The sequence below is a fragment of the Octodon degus genome, unplaced genomic scaffold (genome assembly GCF_000260255.1).
Source record: "Octodon degus isolate 3935 unplaced genomic scaffold, OctDeg1.0 scaffold00059, whole genome shotgun sequence".
NCBI lineage: Eukaryota > Metazoa > Chordata > Mammalia > Rodentia > Octodontidae > Octodon > Octodon degus.
Window position 1 is genome coordinate 4,257,381 of NW_004524635.1, and position 11,783 is coordinate 4,269,163.

The 11,783-nt window shown below is 41.4% G+C and overlaps 1 protein-coding gene across 2 annotated transcripts in view; it reads right to left on the minus strand.

Moving 5' to 3' along the window:
- Thrb (thyroid hormone receptor beta) overlaps positions 1–11,783 on the minus strand; it is a 239,898-nt gene that overhangs the window by 96,574 nt on the left and 131,541 nt on the right. Inside the window, exon 2 of one of the 2 annotated variants that reach the window (XM_004634188.3) lies at positions 10,835–10,899. The exons of the other annotated variant lie outside the window; for it this stretch is intronic. Coding sequence (XP_004634245.1) covers positions 10,835–10,856 — 22 coding nt within the window. The 5' untranslated portion in view covers positions 10,857–10,899. The remainder of the gene's footprint in view (positions 1–10,834; positions 10,900–11,783) is intronic. 2 annotated transcript variants of the gene reach the window in all.

Genomic DNA, 11,783 nt, shown 5'->3' on the forward strand with positions numbered 1-11,783 from the left:
ATTCCGAGGCTCAAACTGACATTTTCTAAGACATGTCCATTGTGTACTGGGGGGTGGGTCAGTCTAGATCACTGAGCCTCAACTTCTGCGTATATCGGAATCACCAGGAAGCTACTGAGGCACACACAGGCCCTGGCACTTGTCATTATGTAAGGGTTGCTTTTTGTTTTTTCAATACATTATTCAGGGATTCTGACATCTGTCACCAAGGTTGAGAACAACTGTGCTTTTCTTAGCACTGGATGCACATTAGAATCATGTGAGGAATTAAAAAACCAAAAATGCCAGTGGCTGCAGCACATTGGACCTTTAGACTGGAATCTTTAGGGATGGGCACAGGCATCAGTAGTTTTGAATTGCTTGCCAAGTGCTATAATGGATGGCCAGAGTTGAGAAACACGGTGTTTAAATCATGGTGCTCAGACCGGGTTAGAATTATCTGGAGAATTTTAAAAGGATCTTCAGTGTCAGGTCTCGCCTAGAGATTCTGACTACACCAGTGTGGGGTGCAGTGGACATTAGCCTTTTAAAATCTCCCAGGGTAGAAGACTCAATGCTATTATGGGCTACTGGACTCTTTTAGAATATTTTGCTGAGTTTACACACCTATAATATTCAACAACGGAACTTAAAAATTGGGGTATAACTATGAATGTCCATTTTGTATCTGTGTATTCAAAGTGGTTGGGATAGATATACAGTTGCATTCTCTTAATGAATAGAATGATTTTTTCTAATGGTGTTTGTAATTAGGATCACAAGTCTGCATCTTGTACAGCAATTAACCACTAAGAAGAATATATGCAGTGTATTATTTGTTGAAACTGTACTTTCGATTTGATTTGAAACTGTCTCATTGCTATATGTTTATCAATAAAACTTTGAAAAAAAAATCTCCCAGGGTAATTCTAAAGTACAGCTAAATTGGAGCAGGGCAAAGTTAGGTGTTCTAAAAATGTGAGGGTCTGCTTCAGTAAGCTGAGGGATGGCTGGGTAATGAAAGTGCCTCAGGAGTTCAGTCTACGCCGTAACACGATACAGATCAAGAATCCCAGTTAAGAATTAGAAAAAAAAAATCCAAACAAACAATTAGAGCCATAATCAATATTTGAAGTCATTCAGCTTGTAGTTGCCTAAGATTTGGGAATTGGTTTAGAAACTCAGCGGTTCACTGTAGGTTTTTTGGAACCGGGGATTGAACTCAGGTCCTGGCACTTGCCAGGGAAGCGCTTATTCTACTGAGCCATCTCCGCAGCCCCAACAGTTCACTGTAGTGACCTCTGGCAGATGACTTTACCATGTTGGCCTTCATCAGCCAACACATAAACTCTGAGGCTTAGAGCAAATGGCTCTTGATTCTATTCTAGCACCTGGACAAGAAAGCCATCTGTACTCTGCGGGCTTGGGGAAGGGGAGCCCACACTGGTTTCCTTTTTTATAGCACAGTCAAATTCCTGAGTGAGAATGTCACCATAGCCAAGACTTGAAAGAAAAGCAAAGACTGATACAATAGGAGCCTGGAATTTTTCAGTTGGGGATGGTGGCAGGTGGTGGTGGCACTTAGAAATAACTCTTGGCTCACTGTAAGCCAAACAACACCACAAATTCATTATGAACTAAATTCTTGTTAGGAAAATTATTTTCAGTTCTTTTGAAGGACTTTGCATCTACATACTTGGAGCTCCTCTGGGCTTTGTTGGCAACTGGGAGCATAGAGAGGAAGATATGTCTGACATAACACAACCCTGTCATGATACAGTTGTTACTGTGTTAGTAGAAGTCAAGTGAAGATGGGCTGGGGCTATTGTTGATTATAGCAGGCAGAGAGGCTGAGATGAGTGTATCAGATGGAGATGGATATAGTGGGGCAGTCAGAGCTGGGAGGCAATCTTAGTGGAGGAGAGGTGATGAAGACACAGGTGAAGATGATGGAAAGCGAGTGGCGGGATGCAGGGATGTGTGGCTAGGAATGGGGTTGGAGAAGCAGCTCAACATTGTAAAAGGAGGCTTCTAGGAAGAATGGATGGATTGAAACATTTCTTTCCTTACTCTCCTCCTCTCATATTTCATTCTCTATCAACGTTCATCCTTTTGATATTTTCAACTTAAGGATCACTTAACTGCAGCTGAAGACCAGAAAGTGATTTTGTATACAATTGTCTACGAGACTCCAGGAGTTTGAAAGATTTTCATTGACTTGATGAGAGCTGGTGGGATTTCATTAATGTGAAAGCATCATCTTGGCTACAGAAAGTTTCTTCTGCAGCAGAAGATCAGAAGTGAAAGCTAGGAGGGCCTGGAGAGGAACAATCAGAGTAGAGAAGGGCTAGTCCTAGCCACTAAGTTCTACTGCAAAGCTAGCTGTTCTTGCAGTGTACGAAGAATTACTGTTCCTCTTGTTTACTGAGGAAAATGAACCATTTGTTTTTGTTTTGAATAAAAGCTGATGTAGTGATTGCATTTAAATTCTTTCTCTTTTCTTGTGGCTTCTTGATTTTCCCCTTGCTATGGTGGAAACTAGAAAAATTGAGCTGAGGTGCTGGTCTCTTTTTTCTTAGACTGGGTGGATACCACAGAGGGCTTTCATTCTCTTCTATCAATTTGTATATGACAGGGAAAATGTGAAATAACCAACATTTACAGTATTTCCTCCCCTTGTTTTCCAAGGAGAGTTCTCAAGAAAGATCTGATTTTTCGAAGTGGGGCTTTATGAGGAGATGTGAATGGGAGAGAAGGAGCAAAGGGGACCCAATTCTCAAAGGAAGAGAACAGGCAGACTTAAGGGGAGTAAGTAGGCTGAGGAGGGGAGGCAGTGTGTGCCCCAAGGACACCAGATTATAAGCCTGTGGGAGAGAGGGGAGGAGAACATGAGGCTCCAGCAGTGACTCTGAGGAGCTAGTCTGAGGATGACTCCAAGACATTCTGTGGGCTGTGTGCGGAAGTCCCCCTTTGGCCCTCCAGGGCTTTCAGGGGGAGACTGATATTTCTTTCAAGTCTACCTGCAATGAGATTTTAACTTCATTTAGAAGTGATACCATGTGGAAGAGGAAAGCAAAGCGCCTCTGCTGCCTCGCATAGTGCAATACCCAAGAAATAAAATTGAAGTTCCTTTTTGTAACTGGCTCAAGGAACAGTGGGGCTAGGTAGCTGGGCAAGTTAGTATTTTTCTTTCTGCAAAACTGTATGTCTGTAATGTGTATAGTTGGCTCTATAAAATCCAAGGCCACATTTTACTTTTGGTCACAACTGGAGAAAGAGGAATCCGAAGGAAAGTGAGGCAAACCTCCAGATGCCTTGCACAGTAACTGTGCCAGGAGTGTATCCATTGGGCTAAAGCCTCCCCACACTGGAGTCATGTGGAAGAAAGGGCAGAGTGGTGTGCAGGCACTCGGTGCTGCCAGCCTGCCTTGGCCTCTGCTGCTTGTTCCTTGTGCAAGGGCAACCAGGTGAAAGGCCAGGGGCTCAGTATGCTGCTATTGAGAGGCAGGACAGAGGGACCTGTCACTGTCAGGTTTCCCCACCTCTCCTTCCATGGCCAGAGTGCAGTTGCTTTGGCTGGATGATTGGTAAACAAAAAGTATCACAAGAGGGTGTGATTGAGACAATTCGTGTGTTTAATTAACAACAACAACAACAACAACAATAACCCTTTGTATAGAAATAGAAGTTTGTATGGAAAAAGGCCTATGAATTTACTTCCTTCACACTTAGCAGAAGACACTTCCAAGCTTGACAATAGGAAATGATAAAATTATACCCAATATAACTATTGTATATTAACTAGAAACTTCTGTATGTCCCCAAATACTATGGCATCATGTTTAAAACTTATTTGTGAATGGTTCAAACTAGAAGTTAGACAGAGATACAAAGGAAAGCAACTGTGACAAAAATGTTAATATTTGAAGACTCCAAGTAAAGCATAGCTGGAAACTAATTGCATTGATTTGTTTTTCGTGTAAAATTATTGCGAAAGAAGGTTAAATATTGCCATAAACAAATAGAAGGGCCGGCCAAATAGCTCAGCTGATTAAAGTGCCTGCAAGCAGGTGCAGAGGCCAGGGGTTCAATCCTCAGGCCAGCTGTCCCAGAACAGTCTCCGGGGTGTGTTGAGATGGCGATTGAGACTGGGTGGGGTGGCCCGCGCCTTTAACCTCAGTGCTTGGGAGGCTGTAAACAGGCGGATCACTACGAGTCTGATCTAGTAGTGAGACCCTGAACACCCTGTGGACCCTTCCCTAAAATACAAACAAAACAAAACAAAATAATAAACAGATGCATATAATGAATTGTGAAAACATCTGTGACATTGATGATGGACAATGAATTAATTCCTTAATACATAAATCATAAGACAAATGCAATAGAAAATTTAAACAGATAAGTTCCAAAAAATAAAGCTTTTGCAGTCAATTGGCATATGTGTACACACAGGAATGTATGCATATATGTACTGGATAGTGAAATTTATTCTCAGGAAGAAAAATGTGAAATTTTGAAGAGCAGTACAAATGCTTACCTAGGCAATTTATTAGCCTCCTCAAAAACAAATGGGTTGATCAGCCAAAACCCTCTAGTGGGAGGGAAGATTACAGAGGCTGCATAGCTGGTGGGTGTCTCAATTGGTGCACTAATCTGTTTATAATTTACAGAAGAAAGAAAATTTTTGTGGTGCTGGAAATTGAATCAAGAGCCCTTGCTCTGAACTGCATCCCCAGTCCTTTAAAATAATAAAGTTTTTATGTTTGTGTCTTTTGGCACAGAGTTTTGCTGTGTCACTAAATTGTTCAGCCTGGGCTCAAACTTGTGAACATCCTGCTTCAGCTCCCCAGAGCGCTGGGATGACAGGTGTGTGCCTCCGCACAAAGCTGGCGAAAGAATGTATTCTGAAAAGATGTTCAGTTTCTTTGATTTGGCATTTCCGTTGCCTTAGAATTTAGTTTGAAGAAATAGAGAGGTACAAAATCAGGTACAAGACAGTTCATTATAAAATAGTCCTATCATTTTCCACAAATACATATTCATCATATATTATTTATAATAACATTATGTTAATAACCTAGCAATCAAGGATAATATTACTGCCTGACAGATTGCCAAGCAACTATGAATAAAATTCTTTTGTGTGAGAGCATTTATTGATAATGAACAGCCTTAATAATGTGTACGCTGTTAGCGTTAGCTATCATTATGGTTTAGATTGACAATGGCCCACAAAGGTCTCACGTGTTTGGACAGAGCCTGGATCATGGGGATGTTATATTTGTCAGTGGAGTCACCCACTGGTGAGTCCAGTAACTTAGTGTGCTGGTGGGAGGTGGGGCCTGGCTGGAGGTGGGTGTCTAGGGGCATGACCTGGGAGGGTACCCCCACCTTCCTCTCGGTACCTACGGGCTGCCACGTGGTGAGTGCTTTTCCTCCACTATGCCTTCCTTCTGCTCTGGAAACAGATGGAACCCTCCAAAATCCATGAGCTTTTAATTGTGATGTCAGGTATACTGTCTCAATGACAGGTTAAAGTGACAAATGCAAGTATTTTCTAGGGGTACCATTATTTTTCTGCTACCATGAACAGATATTCTATGGAAGGGATTTAGGACACAGGTATCACTGTGGTTTTATTTCTGGAGGAATGAAATAGCTACTCAGGAGCGGCTGAAAAGCCTAAGGGACACTTCAAGATCCACCTTGGAAAAGCATGTGGGCTTTACAGTAAAATACTGAGTTTTCCCAGCTTCAGCATTTTGATTCTGAAAGCTCAGTGTGAGAATCTCAGATCATAAAATACTGTGCCTCAGGGCTCCTTTTTCTTTATACACATCCATGTAAATGTGTCTCACTGTATTTATTTGTTTGGTACAGGGTCTCACTGCACAGCTTGGAATCCTAGTGATCCTCCTGTCTAAGCCTCCCCAGCACTGGGATTATAGGCGGGAGCCCTGACGCCCGGTTTGGGTGGCTGGCTCAGCATGCTGTGGGGGGTGGGGCTATTGTGCATGTGGTGCTGGGAATCGAACTCTGGTCCTTGTGCTTTCCAGGCAGGTGATTAGTCTACTGAGCTCTCTCCCCAGCCCTGTGAGTCACTTTATGAAAATGTGATTCATATTAATTTTTGATATAAGAGGAATATGATTTTGAAAGTGAATGAAGAGATGAACAGGTACTGTTTTCTTATTAATTCATAAAGAATAGGAAATTTAGAGAGATTGACTCCTCAGTTAATATTATTAATACATAAAAATTTCTATAGATAATGAAAAATAGACAAAGATCATAATGGGGAAAACGGAAAATAAATACGAACAGGGAGTTACAGATGAAATCAGAGCAGCCCCAGGACATGGACGAAACACTCATGCTCCGAAGTAATAAAGGTGTAAACAAACCTATGCCCCTCTTAATTTTGCTCCACAAATGATTCCTTAACAAAGCAAGCAAACACAAAACCATGCAGAGATCACACGGCGGGGAACACCAAGGCAAGAGCTGAAGTCCCTGAGTGTCCCTGCACACATCACTTCGGGGTTCTTGCAATGATAATGCCTTGATAAAGAGAGAAGAAAAATCGAGCTAGAGGGACGTAAAATGAACAAGCAGGTTGTCTGCGGAGAGATGCACATTAGATCAGTGAATGAGGAGTATATTGTTTGTATTAAAGGGTTCCTTATGGTGCAGCTCTAAATGACTGGGGTCTAAGTTTCAAAGAACACAGTAAGTATTTCACTAACTTGACCCCATATCCTAATTGTATAAAGCTAGGTTCCATGTGACCAAAACAGATCCTTGCTTCTGCCTCCTTGGCCATTGTTAATGGATTATGAGTTCTGAGTTCTTTACAAATAAGACCAAAAGCCTCTAACTTGGTTACTACATTTATTATTACTTATTTATTTTTTAATTAATTAATTAATTAATTACTTTTTGAGGTACTGGGGATTGAACTCAGGACCTTGCACTTGCTAGGCAAGCTCACTGAGCGAACTCCCCAGCCCCACTAAATTTTTTAGGTTTTCATATCTTACAACCCATTTCCTTGTGCTGTGACTCAAGGTCCTTTTTCAAATGCAGCTCATTAGAGCAACATAAATGGCAGCAGAATTCCCTCGGATTACCTAGGAAGTAGTGCTTTATTCCACACTATTAAAAATATCATAGTTATTTTCTGATTGTCTTATTTACAAATCAGTATTTTTCAATGAGCAATTTTATACAGTCCTAATTTCAAGTTACATGGGGTAAATAGTGATAGAAATTTGGCAAAACCTGATTCTACTGTAGGTGATGTTAAGCAATCCCAGAAAATAAAGTTTCCATTGGAATAAATGAAAATACATAAATTGAATAAGCATTGTAGCCAAAGAAGCTATACATAAAAGCTGTCCCTCTTTGATCTGAAACTGCTGGTTTGCTTGTTTTTAGGAAAACAGATTCAGTGCTCTTAACTCTTACTCATTTAAAAATGTTTTTATGTGGTTAATTGATCTTCTGCATGGCACAGCAGTAATGGTACCTATTATGCTTCTCAAACAAAAAACATGCATATTTGGCTTTAAAATTATGGTCTTAGAGCAAGCACTTAATTCCAATGGCTAACAACTTTACTGTGGTCTCTCTTTAGGTTTCTTAAATAAACATGCAGCCTGAGCCCACAGTGAATGAGAAAGAAAGGAATACTTTATATCACACACAAAGAAGGGTAACTAAAGTAATGTTTTTCTTCTCTGAGCCTATTAACATACACTGAGCACACACACATATGGAGTAAATTTCTTTTCAACATAGGACTAGGATTAATTTCCACACTATGAAAAAAACACCAAGCTGGCTTAGTCTACAACTGTTCAGAAGTGAACCTCATTCAGCCTCCAGCTGATTCAGCTTTGGAGGTTCTGCTCAATACTAGGATGGTCTGGAACAAGAAGAACCCCCTCCCCAGGGCTGTTCCCAGGCTTACCTGCTGCCTGTTTTGTAAACAGAGAGTTTGCTAACACATAGGCGAGCCATTTGTTTACAGATGGCCTGTGAGTTTTCAAGTTGCACCAGGAGAACTGAACAGACATGATAGCCATCTTCTGGGTTATGAAACCGGAAATAGGTACTCGCTAGTCCTCCACAATCAATAAAATATTGTCCACTCTTGACCAGAAGCGACCTGGGATGGGTGCTCACTACCGTATAGCATTTAGGATGACCCTCCCCAGGAAGCACACAAATCATTTCATGCCCAGCTTTATACCAGAGGTTGCCATTTCTGTATGTTGTAGGAGGTTATGTTCTGGAAATCTGTACCTTGGAAGTGTTTTTGGGTGTACAGTACCTGTATAAAGTACCTTGTGTGGTACTTTGTTTTTCATACCACCAATCAAACTTGACATCATGTATTTGCCAGGCAGGCACTGTGCCACTGAGCTATCTTCCCAGCCCTCTTGTGTGGTAGTTGATCTTACTCTGTCCTTCTTTAAGAGGAGAACACTTTCCTTCATTTTTCAGTATCACTACTTGCTCACATGTACGTGACTCTTCAAATGTAAGCCATCACTCTTTCTGACAGGAATTCCCGTTCACTATCAGCATGAACATGGAGACTATTGCCAAGGTTGAGTACATCATTTTTCCACTGAATCGGCAGGTTTATGACATAGAAGATTTAAGAGGGGAAGGGTTGATCTTGTTAATGGAATAAAAATAGGAGTGGGTAGGTTTTGGTATTTGCTAATGTGCAATAAAACGAGGAAAAGATGAGATGTGGCTCTGAGGTCCTCATTTCTTACAGATGTGAATTGTTCTAGTTTTCCAAGGTACCCTATCTTTTTGGTACACCAGGAGCTGAAGTGTATGTGTAGAGTAATAGGGCAACGATGCTGGGAGAGAAGCTGTTTATGGTGACTAGGAGTCTTCCAAACGTCCAGAGGACAGAGTGACAGCTTTCCACTGCTTTTAGTTTTTCCAGTGTACTAGAGAATGAGTTTGTAGGGAAACTCTCCCGCACATTTGCTTCATCTCAGAGGAGATGACACAGATACACTATTGAAAGACAGGGTGTATCCATGACATGCAGGGGCTTATGGGTATCTGCTATGCTGCCATGGTAACCAAATGCATGGTCATGGGCTTGATGCTAGGGCGGCAGATGTATAGCAGGGTTAAGTTAAGGTAGTAAACACAGTTAGACTGGCTCATGAGTCTTAGGATTGTTTTAATTTTTATTAGTACATTTGCATTACCTAAAAGATTATATTCCTTGTGGGGAGCCTGTATACAACACCTTTCAATTTTTAGTTACATCTCCTTACTCTCCCCTTCTTGTCCCATCTTTGCATCTCTTGGTCTCCTTCCCATTTGAACAAAATTTCTACTTCCTATTATCCATTTTTAAAAATCAGCTTGTGTATCTGATTTATTTCACTTACAGTCATCCTACAGATGACTCAAGTTTTTGCTTCTTTATGGCAGAGTAATAACTACTTCATTGTGCACAAATACCACATTTTTCTTCACCCATCCGAACCACTAACATTTAAAAATTGAGACATTTCATTTAAAATCTGGATTTATAACTTTTCCAAAAATTCAAAATCTGTAAACACAGGCAGCTTCTGTTTGTCAGCGACTGCTTAAAGTGGAGGATGACCTCATTCCAGAGGGAAACAGTTCTCTGGTTGGTTTTTACCCCCACACAAACATTCTATTCATTGCAGCCCTGTGCTTGGTCCCTCGGGCCTTGTGGTGTGCAGCTCCTGCTCTAAGGGGTCTATTAAGAATTTGTGCTATTACAACTTTACATTCTGTTTTGGTTTTGTTTCTGAGACTGTGTATCACTGTGGAGTGCAGGCTGGCCTTGAACTTGCCACGTAGCCCACACGGACCCTGAACTTTCTATCCTCCCTTCTCAGCCTCCTCAGGGCTGGGACTGCAGCCTGTGTCACCATGTATATTCTTTTTTTTTTTTTGGTGGAACCGGGGATTGAACTCAGGCCCTTGCGTTTGCCAGGGAAGAGCTTAATCCACTGAGCCATCTCCCCGGCCCCACCATGTATATATATATATTTTTTAAATTTGTGTGTGTGTGTGTGTGTGTGTGTGTGTGTGTGGCCAGCTCAGCCCACCAGGGGGCGGGGCTGGCTGGCATGTGGTGCTGGGGGATTGAACCACGGTCCCTGTGTTTTGCTAAGCTTGTTTTTTTAAGTAGGAGCTTTAGACCACTGAGCCATCTCCCCGGCCTCACCATGTATATTCTTAATATACATAAGACTATATAAATTTATATTCTTGCAGGAGTCATTGTGTCCTCCCCTTTTACCCCTGCTAAAAGTTTTATAGCTCCTATGTGCCATAGGCGACCCAATCATTTCCATTCTGACTTTGCTGCTCAGTGGGAGAAGCAGATCACTTTGCATAGATTTCATGGTCAGTCACCAAGGACAGGGAGGCACTTTCGGCAAGAGCTGAAAGATTAGGAAGATGAAGTATATTCAGTGTGCGTGGACGATCTTAGGGTGGATTGATTATCATTTCCTCTCCATTATTTCTCTGGTGGTGATCTATCTCATCATTATTATTAGTTTTTTTTCCTGTACCAGGGACTGAATTTAGGACTCTGCCTTTGCGAGGCCAGTTCTTATTCTACTGAGCTATCTCCCCAGCCCCTATCTCATAATTCTTGAAGAAGATGAAGGATATTTTGTAGGTATATATTCATCAGGGTGGACAATAATACTTGGTTGGGAAGTAACCGCTGCTTAGACTCAGCTTACTCTTTAGGAACCCTATACTTTACTTTAGGTAGAACAAAAATGAATACACATGAAAAAAATTAAGAAAATATATTAGATACCTGTCATACTGTTGGGAGTCATAGGTTAGTAATCATTCTTGATCCTTTTTTTTCACTGATATCTCCTACAAAGAGAAAATATAAGAAAAAAAGTAATACAGATTATGATTTGCATTTCTATAATGTTTTTCTTCCAAATCATATCATATGCATTCATTAGCTTGAGGTGACATTTGCTACTCTCAGATTGGGGAAACAAGTATAAGCGGGCTTTGTGACACAGGGAAGTTCAGAAGACCTCCTAATTTTCACTTCATGATTTCTTCTATAAACATGTTTTTAAAGTCATGTTTTACTCATGGTCACATTTTTGTACCTTAGCATTTTTTTAAAAAATCTTTAATTATTTATCTGGTACAGGGTCTTGCTACACAGCACGGACTCATGGTGATCCTCACGTCTCAGTCTCCCTAGTGCTGGGATTACAGGTGTGTGCCACTACACCTGGTTTAGGTGGCCAACTCAGTTCGGGGCTGGCAGGAATGTGGTGCCAGGGATTGAACCCGGGTCCTTGTGCTTGCCAGGCAGGCTCTCAGACTGTGGAGCTATCACCCTGGCCCTACCTCACCTTTTTTTTTTTTTTTTTTTTGGAAGGGTCTAGAGGGTGTTCAGGGTCTCACTACTAGATCAGACTCTTAAAAGATCTGCCTGTCTACAGCCACCCAAGAGCTGGGATTACAGGCACGTGCCATAATGCCCAATCTCAACTACCATCTCAGTGAGCCCCCTGGGGCAGGGGCCCAAATGGCAGGCCCAGGGATTGAACCTCTGGCCCCTGTGTCTGCTTGCAGACACTTTAATTCACTGTACCACAGTTTTTTAAGAGGAAAATTTTGCTGTTTTCCCCAAGACAGGCTAAGATATACCAACATCTTCAATCTAGGTCTTTGTTTCTCAAAGCGTAAGCTGTAGACCAGCAGTTCCAACAGCAGATAGCTTGTCAAAAAAA